Raw genomic sequence first — 23,200 nt, 5'->3', positions numbered from 1 at the left:
CCTCCCCTGCTTAGGAATGCCTGTTGTATATGCTTGGGTTGCAGTGCTAATATGCTGAGCATCCGATTTTCATCCGCTCCTCCTCGGCGGCTGCGACGAGGATGCTCCTCGTCCACCTCGGGACCCATTCTTTCGGCTTCGCCCAAGACCCCCAGTGCCTAACGGGCCTGTGACGAGGATGCTCCTCGTCCACCTCGGGACCCATTCTTTCGGCTTCGCCCAAGACCCCCAGTGCCTAACGGGCCTGTGCCCATGGATGGCCTAACCATTTTCGTCAACCTCCATTGTAGTGCAATATACTCATCTAGCCAAACCACCGATCGAACAGAGACCCACAACTCGTAGACTAAGCGGTCTCTCAAGTTAGTAGAACCTGATACATTTATAGATCACAAGAGTAGGAAGCAAATAACATTAGACCCAAGCCATGTGAAAGCATAACAGGTTGAGACGACCAACCTCCATTGACGCCTTCTTCGAATTACCAGCGCCTTGTGCTCAGACATCGTACGAAACAGATATAAGCCAAAGAGGGTCTATCTCCACCAGAGGGAAGAGCTGAGCTACCCACCGACTCCTCAAACCGCTTCCCATATAAAAATACATCAACACATTGTAAAACCAACAACGACGACATGCAAAGTATATTCAAAAGCCATTTTAACCAAATATAGAAGCAACCAAGCGTGAAATCCTTCCCGAACAGACAAGGAGCCCAAATTATACCATACATTCCCATTCGGAGCAGTAATATACCATAAAAAACGGATACCGGCTTAGAAACAACAATTTCAAGATAAAATTGAGCCACACAGACATGCTCGTCAGACGAACAAACATTACCAAGTCGCACAGTGACCCATTCACAAGAGGGCGCAGAAATCTTACATGCAACATTCACAATAACAGTTTGTCGCGGGTAGGGATGAATGAGAAGAAACGAGACATGTCCTGTTACCAACGCCATGAAGCTGATGCGAATGTCCTCTCACAAACAAAGCCTCCCTGCCAAACTTGCCACTAGAAGGGAACCCAAATGCCTCCTCTTCGCAGCTCTCGAGACCACACTATACCACAACGCAACTGCATGAAGTGAGGTACAAGCATACACCACCTGGAGGTTTATCGCTCAACAAAAATTGGCTCCCTCCTTAATCTCTCCCACACCTCCTCCATCACATCACATCAACCTCAACCTGATCACACATACCCTACATTTGCAAGCCACCCTTTCACATTATCTCCTATCTAATCACCATTAACGAAATTGGCAAGTGAAATGGTCAACTCGCAAACACTTTTTGAGAAAAAAATAAGAGGATTTTTACTTTAGAAAAGAAGGGACTTCTGTTAACTTTTAATTCGGAGATATAGAAGCAATTAGAAATAGAACATAAACAAAATGTCCCATTACCGGTCATCCATTTCTGTTTGGTTTATTTGAAAGGATCTCCTCTTTCGTAAAGGCTGTACGTTCTCCGTGTAGCTCGATATCGCGGACTTGTATATATGCGCTCAACCTTCTGGTAGCAATCACGGCGGAAGGATACGGAGGAATAACCGAACAATTTCTGAGGCGCCGCGTTCAATCGGACCGAATTTGACAGCCATTGTTTGAGAGAGGGTTTGATGGAAAAGGTTCCAATTTCATCATACGAAGCCACAGATTTGTCTTCCTCTGTACAGCGGTTATCGATTGATCCCGGGCCTCCTCTTTCAAATTCATCTCGAGTCACACGTTCCACATCAATCGCTTCATTTTCAAGTAAGTCATTCAGTTCTTGTTGACGTTACTTCCTCCTAGTTAGGTCTAAATGTCTTCCACAATACAATTACATTAAAAAATCTGGCATAGAATTTGCTGTTTTAGATATTCTCTTTTCTGAAACTTACCTCTATATGTCGTTATTTATTTAAATTATCCAATTCGCGGTGATTATTTTTGAATGTACTGCAATACATCATTGCTCTGCTAATTGGAATGCCATTTTTATCAATTGACAGACAGCTATAGTATCTGTATATAAGGATTATGTATATTTGGCCCTTTATGGAGATGGGCATTTAAATCTTTGTTTTCCATGAAGTGTGGCGTGGAAATTTCATTGGAATGTTGGACGCATCGTGGTTTGATTATTTGTTGTTACTGAACTGGTACAGGGAATTACGTCCATAATGTTTGATTCCAACATTTTTGGGTGGCATCCTTGCCTATCATTCTCATTATTTCCCTAATGATTGGTGACGATTTTAACCAAAACGTGAGAATAAAAAATCATGGATGCAGTTGATCATCAAGTGGATTCAACATGTCAAGGAACTGTGAAAGCCTAATAACTTAATATTTGTCAGTAGCCAGCGTCAAGTCTATTAGAAGAGGCATACAGTTTTATCTCCTCGTTATTTACAAATTGATGACTTGGGCAAACTTTTAATGAACAGTAATCATAAGTTGAACACTAGATTGTTACAAGCTTCCGAGAGAATATATCATGCACCAGACCAAGTTTAACATCCAATATATTCATAAATAAAAGGATAAACTTTGGGGGCTCAGGAAAAATTTGATCATTAAATGAATATTCCATTGACGAGTTGGATTTCAGCATATTTTGGTTTTAATGCGTTTATGAAAATTCGGAAGAAATTTCAAAACTTTGGAGCCAAGCCAATCCGATCCCAAATTCATGTTCTTGATCACAGAAAAAGCTCTTCAAAGATATTTAAGGGCCTTTATGCATTAAAACAAGTAGCATTAAGGAATCAGTAGTCACCTCAATTGTTAAATGATAAAAATGGACCAGGTTGAGAATGGACAGAATGAACATGCCATGCAAGGGTTCAAATTTTGCGATGGCCCACATCTTCAAATTTTTGCCAAAGAGGCATAGAAAATCTTGGTAAAGAATCTGTAACTTTTTTGATTTCTAAGGGAAGACTGAACAGCTGTCTGTTTGAAATTTGTCCCCATGAGGTTCCACATCCTCAATCATAGTGGGTTTAAAAGAATCGTTTGGCACCCCTGTAACTTGCTTTAAGGTTAGTAAGAGCTTCGAAGCAGCATGAATCAACTACTTAGCTGTAGGTGGGAGCATCTTCTCATATATCTAGATAGTATCATCTCATCCTCTGGTAAGTTAATGATTGTGAATCTGCAATGGTAATACGGATTACCTATACTAGCCCTCACTGGGGAAGGTGAGGAAAGGAGGAAAGAAAAGTAGGATCTGGGCAGGGTTAGAAGACGGAAGATTTCAGGTCTTCCAACTAGTGGAAGAAGGATTTGGGTCATATCATGTGCTTCAAGTACAACAAGCAAGGCCACTATGCTTCTTAGTAGTCTGAGAGGAAGGGGAAGGCTAGATAGCAGCAACAACAGAAACTGTGTGCAGGAAGTGCAAAAAATTTAGACGTGGACAAGTTGACTACCAGGCTTGACACTACCTTTGCCATGGTGTCATGCATTTCCACTAACACAATTTCAAGTGTTGGGTGGTACATTGATAGTGGAGCATCTTGATATATAACAATGAATAGATTGACCTTCTTCAGGTTAGAGGGACAAGATATGAGGATGTAGGTGGAGCTTGGTGATGATGGCAAATGCCTAATGCTGGGGTTGGGTTCTATCACATTCCACATGCCAACAAGAGAAATTAAGGAACTCCATGAGGTACTGTATGTTCTTGATATGACAAAAAAACATGCTGTCAATTTCTTAACATATTTGAAGTATGGGACTGAGTTTGATGATTAGGGACTAATCATCAGAAATCATAGCCTTGATCTTGATCGAGTCTTGGCTAGAGGAGTCGGAGAGGGCAGACTCTATAGGTGGCTAACTCCTATTAGCTAGAGAGCCTTGTTCACTAGCAATGCCTATCTATGTGAGCTTTGGCACATAGGATTTGATCACCTAAACTATGGATCTTTGCCTCTTCAGAATGATATGGTGGTTGAATTTATGGAGTTTGAGGTGGAGTGGAGAGGAGTGTGCAAGAGATGGACAGTTTTTATGCAATTTTGCATGTTGTCGCTTTTCATTTTGCTAGCGAATGTTTAATGCATGTTGAATCTTTTAGCATTAGCTCATCTCTACTTGAATGCATGCTTGTAGTTACTATCCCAATCAAGCTCAATTTTTCTTCAAGATTAAGGTCTGTTTGCTCGAGTTTGTGGAGTGCAGGTTTGTAGTGGCACAAGTTTGGTTTTTGGTTGCCACCCTTATAGTGGAGAGTGGTTGGATTTATTGGTGGGAGGAAGCTATTCTCCGCATAATGAAGTTCCTTTGGGGTTGTGCTAAGATAGTTGTGCATCTTTATAAGGGTCATGAAAACTAAGTTCAAACTTTCTTTTATCTTGCTTGACAAGAGTTAGAGTAGGCCCCCTTTAATGAGTGGTGCAAGTGGGAAGTTAGAGGAGATGAATTTGTAGATACAAGGTTTGAAGAGTAAGGTCAAAAGGGGCTAGGATCAAGGGGCATATACTCTTGTCGGCTGAGGGTGATTTGCCTACCAAACTTTATTCCGTTATTTAAAATGCATTCACAATTTGAGTGGATCCGATGATAGTGGTAACCTTACAAAAGATGAGGTGGAGATCTAACGATTTTTTCAACATCATATTTAGTGCATTTTCACTTTTGTAGGTTTTGACCTTATTGTCGCTTAGATTCTACAGGAACAGCGACAATGACTCAGGTCGGGGGTTGTCACTTTGATCCCCAACCTCTCCATTTTAGCTGTCTCCAAACAACGGGCTATGGGGGGTAGTCCCTATGGAAATGTGAAGATGAAAGACAAGTTGACAACCAACAAGTCCGGGAGACACGATTGAATGGCCTAACTATTTGGTTAAATTTAGCAAGATTAAAAGATTAGATTAGATTGAATTGTGAGACCAGTATCTTGTGGAGTCAACTTCTTGCTTCTTGTCAATTAAATGCCAAGTAACTTGATGGACAATTGCTGCTTAAATGCTTCACTAACCTAAATGAAATGCAAAACCTAACAACTAGGTGAAAATGCAAAATATTGGTTAATTTTAAGTTAGATGCCTATTTTAAGTGTAACCTTCCTCTTAACTGTTTTGGAATCAGTCTCTAGAATAAGTTGTGGGATGGAAGCCAATGGGAAGCAAGCAAAGGCTTGATTAATGATACCTCCCCCTGTGTTCCAACCACCCAATGCCTCCGGTGCTGCGGAGACTGTGGCTCTGACTCCTGCAAGGTCACCATGTTAACCACAAAAGAGAGTCCAAATTCCTCAAGCTAAATTTGAGAAAGGGTGGTCCTAAATGTCTATCAAGCAAGCTTATGCTTGGAGGTAAGTTATTAGTGCAACTAGACTTAGAATGCAATGCAATAATTATGAGTGTCTCCTGGGTTAAGATTGCTTAAGGTTCTGAGGACTTTAGTTATGATTAGCTTTTATGACAAGAGTATTTAACTATAGATGGAAAGACAATCTTAACAGCATTCATGACAAGAGTATTTTAGAATAGATGGAAAGACAATCTTAACAGCAAGAACGTGCCAAATTGTCAAGTGCCAATACTAAACAATAGATTTCATCAATCCAAGGATAAAATTATCTTCCTCAAGATGCTTGACCAATGTAAATCATAGAAATTCAGAGCACTTATCCACTTCAATGATTCAATAATGACAGTTACTTGAGACGATTTGAAATCTTCCAAAATATTTCAACAAAGTAAATGCCTATGCCAATATTACTTAATGCCAACAATCAAGAGATGCTCCTTAAAATGATTCACCACTATAGATATTTCACAATCAATAATTCTCAAGATGCCAATGCTTAAGTAGACAATAGAATTATCAATGCTTCTTAAGATATGACAATAAGTCAAGGATTCACAATAACAATAGACCAATGATTCATTTTGAGATTGGCAATCTTCTTCAGACAATTAGATGCTCAACACAATAATGCCAATTAGATGCCAAAGTATTTAAGAGAGCAAGATAGTAAGATACTTCAATGTTAAATAGATTTCAATGTCCAAGGTAACTTAAACCGTTCAACAAAATTAAGAGATTGGAGCTTAGATGTGTAAGTGCTTTATGGGTGAATCTAGTGCAAATAGAGATTTTTTAGAGCTTACACAAAACAAGCAAAAGTTAGATCCCAGTGTTCAGCAATCCTCCTTCACAATAGCATTTAAAACAATGATTATAACTTGCATTTTCAATTAATGAGCAATTATTAACCCTTTAGGACAACAGTAAGATTATATATGACAACAATAGATAACTAATGAAAATAGTGAGCTACTAGTATGTCAAAATATACGAAAAAGTTTCTAGATGCCAAACCAAACTTGCCAGTATGAATTTATGAGTTGATTAGCCCTCTTATGATGTAGTTTTCAGAAGTATATCAGATCTGATCACACTTTTATGCAGAGATATCAGTCATGAAAACTTGAAGATTTATGCCAAAATATTAATGCCCAAGTTGCTTAGATGATGTGAAAATGTGCTAGATATTTTACCAATCAATTTTATGACTCTTAAATCTGTTTATCAGTGATATATCAGATCCGATTACTCTCATTACAGTCAACTACAAAACATAAAACAAACTTAATGATGAATGCCCAACTTAAGCAATTGACTCCTTAGTAGGCTAGACAATCTATGAACTTGTTTTAAGCCAATTAAATGAAATTTTACCACTGTTATGAAGTAATTATGACTGCTGTAGTAAAACAGAGATGAGAGGATAAGGGTTAGAGGTCAAACCAAAGGCCTTAGGCCTAGAAAGATTTTGCCAAACTTGCTCAAATGTTTCCAAGGGCTGGAACACCTGCAAACATCAAAATCTCCTGCAAAACCCACTAATATTCAGTCCAGAAATCAATTGACCAACTAGAAGATGAATGTGGGCAAACTAGCGTTGAGAAGAGGGCAAGAGGTAAGGGAAAAGGCCTAAAAAGGCCTGCAGCTAGGGTTTGGAGGCCCAAGAGGACACAAGGGTAGAAAAGGCAAGAGAGGAGTGTCGAGGAGCAAGGGAAGGGAGGCCGAGGGAAGGACAAGGCTTAAAAAGGCCTGTGACCAGGCCTTAGAGGCCTAGATGGGCCCACGACAAGCCTAAAAGTTTGCCGTCTAGGTGCAGGGAGGGAGGCTGAAGCCTTAAAGGCTTACGGCCAGGCCTAAAAAGGCCTTTAAAGTCCATGACTGGGGGAAAAAGGGAGGCCAAGGCCTCTAAGGGCCCACGACTAGCCCTAAAAGGCTGAAAAAGGTTGACGTAGGGGGGGAAGGGGTTGGAGGGCTGGGAGAAAGGAGGACGTTGGGCCTAGGAAGCGTGAAAAACTCGAAACCCTTGCCACAAAAAAATATCTGGCTTCAAATTTTCTATTTATGCAAGATTTTTCAGTTGCTGACCGTGATTTTTTTTTGTAGAGGCTAGATTTTACCCTCAAGGGCCTAGATCTAGCTCTAATCTAGCAATTGTCCTTTGATCTCACCTGCACAAATAAATTTACAATTGCCCAAAACCCCAATATTTACACAAATTTCAAAATCCCAAAACCCCAGAAAACCCCAGCTGCGAAACAAGGGTTAGAAAATATAATAATTTACAAATTTATTATACAAAATACATTTACAAAATATACAAGTGTACAATGCTTAGAAGAATTTTTAAGAAGATTTTTTTTGTAAATCTTGACAATGGATAAATGAATTTCGAAAAATAAATGCCAAACCATAGCTTTAGTGAAGTTAGACAATCATATAAAATATTCAGAATCCAAACATAGTCAGCCTGTGCCCACAATTTGTGAACTTGGAGTGCAAGTGCTGGGGAACTTGCAAACACTATATATATTCTCAAGAATAAACTATCAGAACAAACAACGAACTAGATCACCTAAGATAAGCCCAAAAATTACCATTAGAATGTTCCTATCATTTACAATGAAATAACGATTCAATAAAATTTTAAAGCACAATATAGGAATGCCCATACCCAACACATACCACAGATTAGCAAGACAAAGACACCATGAATTGCACCCCAAAGTTTTTTATTATGATTATCAAAATGTTCCTAGTGGGACAATGGCTTTACAGCTTCTACAAAGTTACATTAGCCAAAGATCAATTGGCTTGAGACACAAATGGCCTCTAATTTATAGATAAATCCTCCATGTGGAAAATAATGGCTAGTTGGCTAGATCCCTGTCAAAATAATCTCGACATTCGATAGATACTTGATCAACTTTTAATCTCTGACGTCGAAAATGCTTATTTTTGAGAAATGTTCGAATTTCTCATTAAACCCATTTTTTATTAGCTCAAAAATAATTATTTTGAGCTAATTTCCTCAAAAAATTGACTTTGACTTAACTACCAAGGCCCAAGGGTCTATTTTTTCTTGGAATTTCCAATATTCCCTTGGCGGGGGACTTCTAAAATTTAATTTCTTCAAGACCAACGAATTTTTCCACTTGGGGAATTTAATTTCTCTAACATTTTAATTTTTGACTCTAATTAATTAATTTTCTGAATTATGATTAATTTTATTTTTGCATTAATTGACACTTGAAGGGATCAATTATTTTTCTACCCTCAAATATTTTAGCTACGGTGTTTAAGTATGAGGGACCATGTACTAAAATATGGAATACCTGTATGTTATAGACCCTCAAAATACACACCTAATGCTGTGACACAATATGATCTAGTAGACCAAGTGACTTGTAATAAAATAATTTAGTCAATTAGCTTAAATTACTCCGAAATCACTTTTACAAAAGACTTGACTAAAACACTAGGGCTCACCTAAGACTTTGACGATAAATTCCACCCTAGCTTTGGGTTGACACTGGAGGGAAAAACTTTGTTGATCATCTGTGTTTAGAAACACATATAATCAGTGAGACGAAAAACTTCCTAGGATGAAATTCGTCGCCCAAATAATAGGTTTACCTAGTTTGTTACATACCTACATGACCTTACTAGCATCATTTACATTACAAATTTGTAGAATGGGTTTACAATGACTCAAAAAGTTGATCGCTGATGATCTTGATCCTTGGAAAAATTTAGTACAACTGCTTGTTTGGAACTTTGACAAAATGTGTGCAACAAACCATGGGAAGCTACCGAGTTTCTATTATGTTGTTCCTTGACGAATGGAGGCCCTTACCTTTCTCTCTAGAGAGCTTATGTTGGATGAATTAGAGACTATCATGGAGGATCTCAAGAATGAGAAATCCTATGGTCTTGATGGATTCATACTCAAATTTTATAAACATATGTGGCATGGCGGGCCTTGCTTGTTTGAAGATGTTCTTGGAAGCTATTAAGGGGGGTGGTATGGGAAGTTGGTTAACACTAGGATCAACAAGCTCATTTATAAAGGTTTTAAATGGGATTTGGTGGGTGGTTGGTGGTCCAAACCTTGCTAAATGTCTACTTTAAAATACTTGCTAAAGACCTTGCCATGTAGATTCGGTTGTTGGCGACTAGGATTGTTTGCAATGATGTGATAAGTTTCATAAAGGATAGATCTATTTTAGATAATTTTATCAATACCTGGGAAGGCCTTGAGTGGCTATCCAATTAGGCAAATGGGTCTCTTTTTAAAGGTTGATTTTGATAAAACCTATTATAAAGTTGAATGGAGTTTCATCCACATGTTGGATTGGTTGGGATTTGGTTTTGTTTATCATCAGTCTATAACAACTTTGTTCTTGTGTACTTCTACATGTGCTAGTGTGAATGGTGTGATTTTAGTTCTTATTGTGTTGCAACTCACCATTTGACAAGGATGTCCTTTGGTGTTGTATCTCTATGCCATCACAATTGATACTCTGAAATGCTTATTAGACGCAATACAAATGTAAGGGAAAATTAGAGGTATCTACTTGTTAACAATAATAGTTGGTTCTAACACATGAATTGACCCAACATTTTATGGAGGCAATGATGTTATGTTTGGATACTTTTGTGGAAGTTGTTGGGGAAGTCATTAGTGAGGAGGAAGGAAATGTTTTCTTTAATTGGCCATGAGGATCTCTCGCCACTAGTTGAATTTGATGTCAAAAATATGTTACACCTAGGTGATCATTTGGTATTGGGGCATCCCCTTTTGGCATAGAGGTTTCTCTTGCGAATCAATGGAGGTGGATTGTGGACAAATTTTAAAAGAAGCTTCTTGGTTGGTCTCTTCTTGGCTTGCCACGTGTTGGGTGCATTACAATTGTGGAGATAAGTTTAGCAATAGGTCATTTGTATTATTCCTCATGCTTCTTTCCTTCCAAAGCAACTTATGAATGCTTAGAACTTATGCTTTCGAGAAGCTTATCCTTTGCTCAAGGGGATTTGGGCCTTATAGGCAAGTGGATGATACATGCAGTGCAAGGGGATGCTTCTTGGTAGCATTTAATGCATCATCAAATTGAACTGACTCATCATATTGGAGGGACTAGGTTGTTTTCAGCTATGACATTAGTGGTAATGTGAAGGTCTTTGTGATCCTAGGTTTGGTTTTTCTCAAGAGGGTGTGCACGAATTAGCAGATAGTCTCTAGGCTTTGTAGTCGCAAGTGTAAATATCCCTAGGATGCTTGGGACATAGCATCCCAATAAATCTTGACATTCCAGTTGTCCTGGTTTGAGCATGGGTTCTGTCCAAGGTACGGCGATAAAAGTTTCGCTGGAAATACCTTTTCTTTGAAAGGACTTATGGAATTCAAGCATTGTGGAGGACTCTTAAGTGTGCTCAAAAGCTTTGTAGTGTGGACAAGTTTGTTCTTGCAAGTCTTGTTATATGATTCCATAGAGTTGTTTTTTATAAAATGCAAATGCAAGGGGAAGGCCCTTTCTTGAGGATAGGATATGGCAAAGTGGCCTGTTTATACCTATGAGTTGAAGAACATTTACTCATTGGTGTGATACTTTGACATAGGGATCTGCTTGAAGAGGCTTGGAGATCTGGTAGATAGATGGTTGCGATGATGTCAAACAATTTGGAAGTTTTATGCCTACTAAACATAAAGCTTGGGGCTGGTTATTACATCATCACAGATTGGGCGCATTACAATTGTGGAGATAAGTTTAGCAATAGGTCATTTGTATTATTCCTCATGCTTCTTTCCTTCCAAAGCAACTTATGAATGTTTAGAACTTGTGCTTTCGGCAAGCTTACCCTTTGCTTGCAAGTCTTGTTATATGATTCCATAGAGTTGTTTTTTATAAAATGCAAATGCAAGGGGAAGGTCTTATCTGGAGGATAGGATATGGCAAAGTGGCCTGTTTATACCTATGAGTTGAAGAACATTTATGCATTGGTGTGATACTTTGACATAGGGATCTGCTTGAAGAGGCTTGGAGATCTGGTAGATAGATGGTTGCGGTGATGTCAATCAATTTGGAAGGTTTATGCCTACTAAACATAAATCTTGGGGCTGGTTATTACTTCATCACAGATTGGGTGCATTACAATTGTGGAGATAAGTTTAGCAATAGGTCATTTGTATTATTCCTCATGCTTCTTTCCTTCCAAAGCAACTTATGAATGTTTAGAACTTGTGCTTTTGAGAAGCTTATCCTTTGCTCACAAGTCTTGTTATATGATTCCACAGAGTTTGCTTTTATAAAATGCAAATGCAAGGGGAAGGTCCTTTCTGGAGGATAGGATATGGCAAAGTGGCCTGTTTATACCTATGAGTTGAAGAACATTTATGCGTTGGTGTGATACTTTGACATAGGGATCTACTTGAAGAGGCTTGGAGATCTGGTAGATAGATGGTTGCGATGATGTCAATCAATTTGGAAGGTTTATGCCTACTAAACATAAAGCTTGGGGTTGGTTATTACTTCATCACAGATTGGGTGCATTACAATTGTGGAGATAAGTTTAGCAATAGGTCATTTGTATTATTCCTCATGCTTCTTTCCTTCCAAAGTGTTGGCTTGATGGGCCCTGACCTAGGTTCAGCGTTAGGCAGCCAAGCAAATCCCTACACTACTGGCCCTTTCGGCATCAGTCCGCGGAGCGCGGACCGAAGTCTCACTCGAAACAGTATGGGGGGATGCAGGAACCAAGTTTCCGTCCTTGAGATGGTTGTGATGTCGGTTTTCTACCTCAATCCCTGCCTTCGCGCAGATTGATAAGCCTTTTAGGGCTTATCGATGTATTTCCTCTTCTGTCTTTTAGAACCTCTGCGAAGGTATCTGATTGTCCTTCGCACAACCTTAAACAATGATTCAGGCACTTACGCGCCCCTGTGACTATGTTACTATTCCGTTCCCTAATTATCTTAGTGGTTAGCCAACTTTATCATGCAATTAAGATTACCCTCGCGTAAACATACATTATTACTTGCGTTCAAATAACAGATAGAAATAGATACATTTGCGCATCAATTTGACATTATAATGTAAACCTAGAACTTAACATATCATAATCGCATGCAATAATCAGAGACAGAAAATACAGTTATTCCAGAATACTTCTCTTTATTTATGATTCAAGTTCCCAGTACAGACTCTATCCGCCTTGCGCACACAGTTGCAGGGGTCCACGCACTCAGTTTCGGACTTCCACCCTAGGCCTCTGCGCACTCAGCTGCAGGGCCTTTTCCTACGCTAAGACTCTTGCTCTTAGCTCTCCCAAAACTTACTACTTTTCTAACTTACTTACTTTCCTCCCTTTTTATACAATCCCATGGTCCACAGACCATGGGTAGATCTCAAAACCGACACAACTTATCTAAACCAAGGGCGGAAAACCCTTTTAACTTTAGATATATTTCGCGCTTCACTACCACAAAATGCGGAGACTTTACATTTCTTTACACAAAATTCGGGCCTTCTGCCCCAAAACTTGGGTGTTTAACCCAAAATTGACCCCCAGGGGACCCGTTCCCAACAGGCCCCCAACATAAACATGGTGACTCGCCCTCGAGTCACTCGGTTGGTGCAGAGATCTTGTCGCGCAGACCTCCTAGCTCGACCTGAACAACTGCTACCTCAGCGGTGCACTGCGTTGCTGCCTGCTTCAGCTTTTCAACCAACTGTTCTGTAGCTTCTGCTGAGTCTCCTGCAGACTGGCCAACTTTCCTTCAATGGTGGTCGTGATCTCATAGGCCTCATCTAACCAAGGCTTCAAGCGAGCCTTCAACACGACTTCCTTGTGCTACGCTGTGTCTACCTGTTCCTTCAGTGCCTTGGCCTCCTGCAGCTTCGCGAGCCTTTGCGTGATGACAATAGTTTGCGCTGTTGCCTTAACCTCGTCGTAGCGCTGCTGTAGTTCCCGCGCTTTTGTCTCCAGCCTCTGTACATTGGGGTCCTCTTGTAGGCTGGTGAGGACCTCGAGCGACTGCTCAAAAAGTGTTGTGCAGTTTGTCACTGCACTTGCTACCGCTGCTACCGCATCTTCCATAGCAGTTACGCACTGCTCCCTGACATTTGGCGGCGTCGAAGGTTGGGCCTTCAACTACAACTCTGCGATCTTGAGATTTAGCTCCAGCTGAACCTTGGCTAACTCTGTGCGTGCATTGCACACTCCCACAACGAGTTTTTGAACTCGCACATCGACTGGCTCAACCTTGGGGATGTCCAACTCCGGGACAGTCCGACATGCTTCATCTACAACCTTAGTGAGGCACTGGTTCTTATCTGTGAGGTCGGTTACAAGGTTGACAACGGAGTTGCGCTATACTGCCATCTGAGCATTATTCACCTTTTGCTTGCTGATCACCTGCAAAGCGTGTTGATCGTGAGCCCGAAGCTAGGCGATCACACCATCCTGCAAAAGATAAAGCACTTCGCTAGGAAGCACTGCCAAATTAAGGCCCATGCCCTTTAGGGCGCTGACAGCGGGTCTGTCAGCATCAGTCGTCGTTGTCAATGCTCCGTCTGGCAGTATTATGGCTCGGGGGTCCTTAACACGCAGCATCTCTGCGGCTTCGGAGGTGCTAATGGCCACACTGGTGGATGCCACGCCGGTGGATGCCACGCCGGTCTACATCTGTGAAGCGTGGATCTGTAGCTCGTGCAGACCCGTCTGAATAGCGCCCAACGCTTGCTGTTGCTACTGCTCGAACTGTTGCAGCAGTTCTGCGGTGGCATCCCGTACCGTACCCCCTATATTGTTTAGATCCCCGTCTGTCAGGGTGATCGGTTCCAAAGACATCTTGCTCGCTTTGGACTTCTTCCGCAGTCCTAGCTTTTCTGGATCCCTGGTGCGCTTGATACAAAACATAGTCGTTTCCAGGTCCGCTCCTCCTTGCTCTTTCGGTTCATCCGCTTCTTCCTCTGTCTCTGGTGAGGGCGATTTCTCTTTGTCAGAGCCGTGCTCCTCTCCTCCTGCCTGTCTTGCCTGTCCTCCTGCCTCCTGCGCGGCAGCGTGCTCTGCCTTAGCCTTAACATCGGCCTCCTTTTTCCGTTTCGCGGCCAGTTGCTCCATCTTCAACTTGGCTTCTTCCTTCTTCCGCTGCGCGGCAGTCTTGCTAGATACCACAGTCAAGTCTGAGGTAGTGCGCCATTCTGCCGACTAGTTGTCAAGGACCGCTTCGATTGCGTCATCCGTCACTAAGTAGGGCAAGTCGTGCCACTTCTACTTGGGGTCCTTCCGCGCCCTTATTGATACGTGGTGGAAATCAGCCTTGAATTTTGTGTACTCCTGCAATCTGTCAAAGTTGGTAGGCGACAACCGCGGCTTGCGGTTGATGGCCATGTGCATGTTCATCTCCATCAGGGTCCAAAAGATTTTTCTGTCCTTTACCCGCTGAGGATCCTTGGTTGCCCACAGCGAAGTGTACTTCACGACCTCTGGTAGGTCCGGTGCGACCGAAGGGAACTGACTGTCTTTGGGTAGCTCCCATGCTACCAACACTATGGACAACAAGAGCCATGCATAGTGAAATGTCTTGCTGAGATCCTACGCCTTGCAGTAGTTTGCGAGGAACTCACCGCAGAGCTAGCGCGCCCAGTTAAATGAACACCTTCCGCGCATTGGGCTGCCAAAGCTAAGACAGGTGCCGACACTGCGCCTGCGCGACACTTTCGCATGACCTTCCCTGCTAAGAGTTGCATGGCTACTTTGACCACCGGGTCACAGATGCTCGAGATGGCGTAGCCGCGCGACTTCTTCACTAACTTGAATTTTTCCTTCATGGCCTCTGCGAGGATATGTTCGCCGGTCTTTTTGCCAAACGCCATGGCCGGATTTTCCCCTGTGTATGGTAGCCGCGTGATCCTATGGATCAGTCTATTAGTGATGGGTATTGGCTCCTCTAGCCACAAACACCCATCGTGCACCAAGCACAGTAGCTGCTTGATTACCACCATTGTGATGGGCGCGCGGTTGTAATGCGGCACCCATAGCAGGTTGAGCAGTCCTGCCTTATCCACGCCTCTCAGCCACTTTCGCGGCTCCAACGTGGTTACTCTAGTGGTTTTGTGGAACACGCGGTGCATGAGTTGATCTGTTGCTAGATGAGGAAACCGCTCTGTGTCCGCTAAATCCCAGTCTTCTAATTTCAAAAGGGGAACATGCCCCAAGCGCGGTCCTTCAAACACAATCTGGTCTGGTAAGAGGGGTGTATGCAGGGTGGCCTTACTTTCGTCAATGTCTTTGGACACCTTGGTATTTCCCTTACGTTGAGGAATGTACTTAGGCAACTTAGTGATGGGGTCAGACCCCACAATTTTGACGTCTTTCTTTTCCATCCCAACATCCTCATCATCCATTGGGATATCCTCGAAATCCTCTTCTTCTGGCTTTAGGTTAATTGTCTTGCCCTTTTCTTGTGCAGTGGGCTTAACCTTTTGGGGGTGTTTCCTGGGAGATGCACGCACCGACTGCGATGGCGTGACTTGCTTGCCCTTCTTGATCTTGGGACCCTCCGTGGTCAGGGTAGGCCTTGGCCTAGGCGTCCGTGGAGACTTTGGTACTTCAACTGGTATTTCTGCAGGCGCTCCCTCTGGGGCAGCTCCTTTTGCTGCCATAGCCACCTCTGGGACAACTCCCTCGCCTGTCGCTGCTTCCGCGCTCATAGCTTTAGTGGGCGTCGACATAATGCTACGTAATAACTCCTGATTCGCCTGTGGCAATGTCTCAAACACAGAACTTGCTAGCAAAAGCTTGAAGGTTTCACGGTTCATGTGCGCCTGAGAGCTCAACAACTCAATTCTCAAAATGCCAAGTGTTTTTCGCTGGGAATTTATAGGCACTTTCAAATTCAAATCTGACTGTTCCCCCTAAAATCAGTTCATTAATGCTAGATTGGCGGCAAATTTTCATAGATCTGGTCCATAAAGTCCGACTTAAATGCAGCCCCCTGCTCCATTTGGCCGTTTTTTCATCGTCAAATCATGAACAGTGACTTTAACGGTCACTTTTCGGCTGCCCTGCGCGGTTGCTTCCTTGGTAATGTAGCCCCTTGCGCACTTTCATGGGCATTGTGACATATCTTCGTTTCGCGTAGTTCCTCGATCACGCAGCTCTTCGACCCGGGCAATGTAGTTTATAGTCCCGCGCTTCCTTTCAGCTGCCTAGAGCGCTAAGACTGTGCTTCCCTCATATAGTCACCTAGCTGGATCATCGGTGTATGGCTTCAATCGACTGCCATTCACCTTCCCTTGGAAGGGTTCTCCGTTCAATTTGACCAACTGAACTACTCCACCATCAGTAATCTCCTTGATAACATATGGTCCTAGCTAGTTCATCCGAAATTTCCCTGGAAATTTATCAAATTTACTGTCATATAACAAGACCAGATCATTTACCTTGAAGGTGCGCAGTTTGATGTGCCGATTGTGCCATGCCTTTTCGTGCTCCTTTTGAACTTGTTGATGAAATCCAGCTAGAAATCAGTCTTCCTCAAGCTCTGCTAGTTGTGCAAGCCTCTCTTCCAAGGCTCCGCGGTCCGCCATTCCTGTGAGTGTTGCTATGCACATACTAGGTACAATGTATTCCATTGGCATCACAGCTTCTACGCCATACACGAGTCTGAAAGGTGTTTGCCCAATCAACTTCTTGCAAGTCGTTCTGTAGGCCCATAGCACCGCTGGTACACGCACATCCCAGTCACTTCTCTAAGCATTGCAGACCTTCGTCAGTGCGTTCTCTAGTATCTTATTGAATGCTTCCACCGTCCCATTGGCCTGTGGGTGATAAGGCGTGCTCTTCTGATGATACACCTGAAATTCTTCTGTCAACGCGTTGATTGTTTCATTAAGAAAGTGCGTACTGCGATCGCTCATCAAGATCTTTGGACAACCAAATCTTGTCAATATGTATTCAAAAAGAAACTTCGCTGCTGTCGTGCTTGTACAGTCCTTCACAGGCTGCGCCTCCGCCCACCTGGTCAAGTACTTAGTCGTGGTGATGATGTACCGCGCACCTATCTTCTTTCCCGGAGGCTGAATTGGGCCCACAAAGTCAATTGCCCATTTCTCGAATGGTTGTAACGTCACCTGCGGCATTAAAGGCAGTTCATCCCTCTACGACGGCCTGCTAGTCCTTCGACATGCGCCACATGCCCTACAATATGCTTTCGAATCCTTATGCAGGGTTGGCCACCACAACCCAGCACGTAGAACCTTCTGCGCTGTTGCTTCCCCTGCATAATGTCCTCTTGCAGCTCCTCCACGAGCCTCTACGAGAATGCTGCTTTGTTCAAAGTCGGGTACATAATGTCGCAATATTTTGCTTGACCCCATTTTGTGCAAGTGCCCTGCAATGACGGAAAAGTCTGTCGTGCGTACTACTAACTCCTTCTTCTGCTGGCTTGTATACCCTTCGAGGGTAGTTCCCGTCGTCAGGAAATGTATGATATCTTCGAAGTGACTGTCCGCGACGCGCATTGCAAAGAACTGTGTGTCAGGGAAACCTTCCTCTAAATTAGTAGGTTCCTCTCCCGTTTCAATGTGCAACAGATGATCAGGTCCCACATTCAGTCGTCCTGGCTTCACAATAACTTCAAAGTCATACTCCTGGAACAACAACAACCATCTGCAGATCTTCCCCCCAACACAGGCTTATTGACCAGGTATTTCAACGCAGAATGATCCATATACATCTTAAAATGTCCACCCAGCAAATAGTGCCTGAAATTTTGGAGTGCGTATACCATGGCTAGTCCTTCGCGCTCTGTAGTGGAATAGTTCTTCTCAGCCTTGGACAGCTTCCTGCTCGTGAACGCTATAAGATGGCCCAATTTCCCCTCGTCTGCCTGTGTTAGCACGACCCCCAACGCAATACATGAGGTGTCCACGTGCACATGAAATTCCTTCTTCCAATCTGAGAAGACTAGGATTGGCGCGGTGACCATTTTCTCTTTCAGCACGTCCAAGCTCTTTTGGCATTCATCACTCCAACATAACATAGCATCCTTTTTCAACAATTTCTCCATGGGCGCGGTGATCTGGGCATAGCTCTTGATGAACTTCCTATAGTATCCGGTATGCCCTAGAGTTGCGCGCAACTGTTTCACATTCCTTGGCACCTCCAAGTTGATTATCACCGCGATCTTCGTGGGGTCTACTATCAATCCCTGTCTGCATACCACATGACCCAGTGGGATCCCGAAAGGGACACAAAACAGACACTTTTTTAGATTGAGCGCGATTTGATATCTTCGACATGTATCTAACATTAAACGCAGACTTGCCACATGACGCTTGACCAATCCAAACACTGTTCAATCGTCAAAGTATACCTCCAGAAACTTATGAATGAAGTCTTTGAATGCCGCAATGACTATGAGCGAAAAGATTGCTGGTGGATTCTTCAGCCCAAAAGGCATTACAGTGTACTGAAAACATCCCCACTCAGTCACGAAGGTCGCCTTGCTTCTATCCTTAGGCGTGATTTTTGATCTGATGGTACCCAGAGAACCCATCAATGAATGAGTATGCTTCTTGGCCACCCACATTATCTAGGACCTTGTCAGTGAACGGGGTCGGGGAAGGGATCATGTATGCAAGCATCATTTAGCTTCCGGAGATCCACGCATATCCTTATTTCTTCTTTCTGTTTCTTTTTTGAACCACTATCGGGCTTACACAATCAAATTCTTCCACTAGTTCAATAATCCCTGCCGCGAGCATCTTATCTAACTCAGCACGAACCCTTTCCTTGTACTTAGGATTAAGGCGGTAAGGTTTTTGTTTTACAGGCTTCGCATCCGGTTTCAGGGTGATCTTCATGACACCCAGGTCTCCTATTATCCCTTTTAAATCAGGAAACTTCATGGGGAACAAATCCTGATATTCGCAAAGGAGCTCAACGACCTTGTCTACTGTCGCATCATCCCAATAGTCCCCAATCTTTACAAATTTCGTTTCTGCTTGTGTGCCGATATTAACCTGCCTAGTTTTTCAGCGGCACGATTATGTCTGGATCTTTTATTTGCGGACCTTCAACCTCGCGGTGACCTTCAGTTTTTAGAATATTAATCTTTCGGGATCCTTGTCTTTTTCTTCAGCGGTCACATTATAGCATTCCAGTGCGTGGCTCAGCTGGGTAGTCCAATCAGGTTGGACCAGGTCCAAAGGATCTTGCAGTATCCTAAAGATCGCTGCTTTAACCTCTTGTAGCGCCGCGTCAATACAGTCAAACCCATCCTCAAAGCTGAACATCATTATAAATCCCTGGTGCAAGATGTCCCACTCTTCAGTGCCATGGTAGAGCTCGGTTTCCAAGTACCAATTCATTGGTATGACGCCCAGGGTATGACAAAACAGATGCACCCATTCAGGCTGGGGCTCCGCTCCATAAGCCTTAGTCCATTTGGCCAAGTGATCACGCGGATCATCCCTTCCATCATACTTATCTGTCATCCGCACTTTTGGCTGCCCAAAACGTATTCTCATCATCCTCCTATAGTCGCGCCAATCACTGAAATTATCCTTGTGCGTACCCCACCATCTTGCGGGCGTAGCACGCAGTACCCAGTCCAAGGCTTGGAAGCGATGTTTCTTCGACACTTCTCTTTCAAATGCATCCAAAAAGCAATCAACATCAGTTAGCCCATCATAATGAGGCAGATCCCTGACTTTGGATGACACACAACGCAATGACTTGGTCATCATATTACAACGCAACATAGATACTTCATGCAGCTGGTTTTGCCAATGCTCTAATTCTTTGTCCGAATCTAATGTGCATGCGGTCCCATGCAATACATCCGTCCGCTGTCGGATTCACCCAATTCTGGTCTCGCACCGTTATCTTGTAAATCTGGTCCAGATCATCATCACTTTCATAATCTCGACTGGTTCTGTATAGCGTGGTCCCTCCGCGGGATCTAGCGGCACCACCCCTCGGAGCGACTTCTTTTCAAATATCATCTTCCGCTCCTTTAGGTTGATTACCCCATTCATGTCAGTGGCCCAATCAATTCTAAGGAGCACAGGGTAGGGATTGCTATCATCCACAATCTCAATTACTTCAAAATCCGCCAGTGTGCTCGCGCCCTCGATGTCAATTGTGACCGCCTGCAACCTCCCCATTGGGATAATTTTCTGTTGATTTGCCATTCTTGACTGTATCAGAAACCACTGGAGCGTTGGTCTCCCCATTTTTTCCCAAGTCTGTTTTGGCAAAACATTCGTGTCGAACCCCAGATCCAGGATAATTTGGTCCATCTCGTATTCCCCTTTTTGTGCGGTGAGTCGCATTTCATGCTCGGTCCTTGCCTTGTGTTTGCCAAGCTTCCTGACCACGCGTGGTTCACTGGTAGCGCCATCCTTACCAGCGCACCAATTGATCAGTTCCTGCAAGCCCTTCACAGCCTTACTGTCATGGAGCAGCTTCATGCAGGTCACCAAGAATGTGGTAATCATGGATGGGTCCATTTCTTCAACTGGTTTCTTCTTACTTCCTGAGGTAGAGGCCTCAACGAAGCCTTTATTTGCTTCCATAAATGTTTCTTTCGTGTGCTCCAAGTCAAACCCAGTTTCCTTTTTCGGTGCCTTGCGGACCCATTCGCCTTCTGTAGGCTGCTTGCCTTTATCCTCCCCCATCGTAGTTCCGCTTTGCAGCATAATGTTTACCTTAGGGTCTTCCTTGCGGGGCTCAACCCTCATCATCTGGAGGTTCTGCGTAGGCTGCGCCCCCTTTTCACGAATCTTAGCCAATAATATTGGGCAATCCTCAGTCGCATGGTCAAACTGAGTACAGTAGCGGCATGACAATCGCGTCGGATTCGGACAGTCCCTCGCGTAGTGTCCTGGGCCTCCACAATTGTAATATATCAGCTGTCCTCGGCCTTGGCCGTGCCCTTGCTACTCACCTCGTATTCCCCCAACGCCTTGGTTTGGAGGTCGCGTTTCTGTCTACACCCTGTATGTAGGTGTCCTGTCCATCATCAATTCCTAACTTAGGCAATTTCACTCGTCATGGCCTACTGATTAACATAAATTGCAAAAGAGCTATTGTGGTGTCTGCACGAATTTCTGCAACAAATGGCAATTGTTGGTCGCATGTTTCCTAACCACCTGGCATATAGCGCACCATAGCGCAGATCCTACACTTGGCCCTGCCGCGGCCTCCGGTTGTAGAGGCATTGGTCCTCCTGCTGCAACATAGTTTGCGAAGACTGGGCAATGATCCTTGTCATGCCCCTGACTAGGCACCAAACTTCTTCACGCACCTCTGGCCGAGCTATTCTGTCCTGCTTCAGACTTTGCATTTCGAGGCAAAGGTTTTGCAACTGTGCATGAATTTGCTGAACCCCCAGATTAGCATCCTGCATTGGTGCCTCATGCAACCTCATCGCGATTTCTAGAGTCTCTGCCTGGGTCCCAATCTTTTGTTGTGATAGTGCAACCCTTAGGTGGGGCAGGAGTGAGGCTACAAACCATTTGCGGTGCTGCCCATCAGTTAGGTTCATGTTGGCTTCACGGATCGTACACTTCAATCTTTGATCCAAATCCTAGGGCGTCTCCCCTGGCTTCATCATGATCTCCTTGAATCCTACAATCGACTGCGCTTGAGACTTAGGTCTAGTGAATTCTCTATTCAGCGCGGCCTGGATATCTGCCAACGCGGACGTTGGGTTATCAATACTGTACTTAATGTACCACGTTAGTGCACAGTCCTGTAGAGCACTAACCAACGTGGCTTTCTTCATTTGGTCATCCGTGATACCCTGGGCTTCCCATACAGCCTTCGTGACGAACCAGAACTGGTTCGGATCTTCGTTCCCTACGCCCTTGAATATAGGTAGTTTTACGAAGTTCGCCATATTGAATAATGGTGGAGGTGGCAGTGGTGTGGGTGATGGGGTGAGCGGTGGAGGCGAGGATGGAGGCGGTGTAGATGGATGGGATGAGGGTGGAGGCGGTGTAGGTATTCGCGGGAACCCTTGTCTTATCAACTGACTAGCGCTCAGGGGAGAAGTCTGCGGTGCTCCTTCGTTGTCACTCAAAGGAGGCCTGATCAGCGGGCTATACTCAGGACCTCTTCTTCCTCCGTCCTTGAAAGGATTTCCGCTTCGCGTAGCTCCAAACATCAAGGTAACCACATAACCCGCTATTCACACAAGAGCATCTTAATCCAAGTATTTAGCACTTTTAAATACTTACCTTGCGGTCCTTTAAAGAAGCGGTGCTCTGCTTCGCTTTAATTGACAAAGGTATCGACTGCGAACTCCGTCACAAATCCTCCTATCATGCGGTCGAGCCAATGGTTGATAGCGCGCATGATCTTATCTTCAGAAGCTTCTAATCTCCTTACTAACTCTGGTGTCCAAACAATCGGATTGTCAAGTCTCCACTTTCCTTGGCCGTCTGCCAACTTCGCGATCCACTCGTATAACTCAACCGGGAAGGAACATAAGAAGATTTCATGTATTAATGTGTATATGTATCTGTCCAACCACTGTTCTTTTGTCAATTGCGGATTCTTGTTTTCTTGCGCCGCGAATTCGTGGATCTTTCTATCCAACCAGGTTTCGATCTCTTTCTTAGTTGGATTCCAATGATACGACATCACACATTTCATTATGCAAATCCCGGTCCCGACAACGGAACCATTTGTTGGCTTGATAGGTGCTGACCCAGGTTCATCGTTAGGTAGCCAAGCAAATCCCTACACTATTGGCCCTTTCGGCATCAGTCTGCAGAGCGTAGATCGAAGTCTCACCCAAAGCAGTATGGGGGGATGCAGGAACCAAGTTTCCGCACCCTGAGATGGTTGTGATGTCGGTTTTCT

General features: G+C 43.7%; 1 protein-coding gene across 3 annotated transcripts in view; it reads left to right on the top strand.

Annotated features, from left to right (window-relative positions):
• The first annotated feature begins 1,370 nt into the window (after window positions 1-1,370).
• Window positions 1,371-23,200, top strand: part of LOC149262495 (RNI-like superfamily protein) — a 102,249-nt gene continuing 80,419 nt past the window's right edge. Inside the window, exon 1 of one of the 3 annotated variants that reach the window (XM_089424826.1) lies at window positions 1,371-1,765. In XM_089424826.1, coding sequence (XP_089280952.1) covers window positions 1,630-1,765 — 136 coding nt within the window. In that variant the 5' untranslated portion in view covers window positions 1,371-1,629. The remainder of the gene's footprint in view (window positions 1,766-23,200) is intronic. The other 2 variants (XM_089424817.1, XM_089424815.1) reach the window with 2 other exon arrangements.

This window comes from Pinus tabuliformis, chromosome 6, assembly GCF_031772625.1.
Source record: "Pinus tabuliformis cultivar Carrire ecotype Pingquan chromosome 6, CPIR1, whole genome shotgun sequence".
Classification (NCBI taxonomy): domain Eukaryota; kingdom Viridiplantae; phylum Streptophyta; class Pinopsida; order Pinales; family Pinaceae; genus Pinus; species Pinus tabuliformis.
This window is presented reverse-complemented; position numbering and strand designations above follow the sequence as displayed.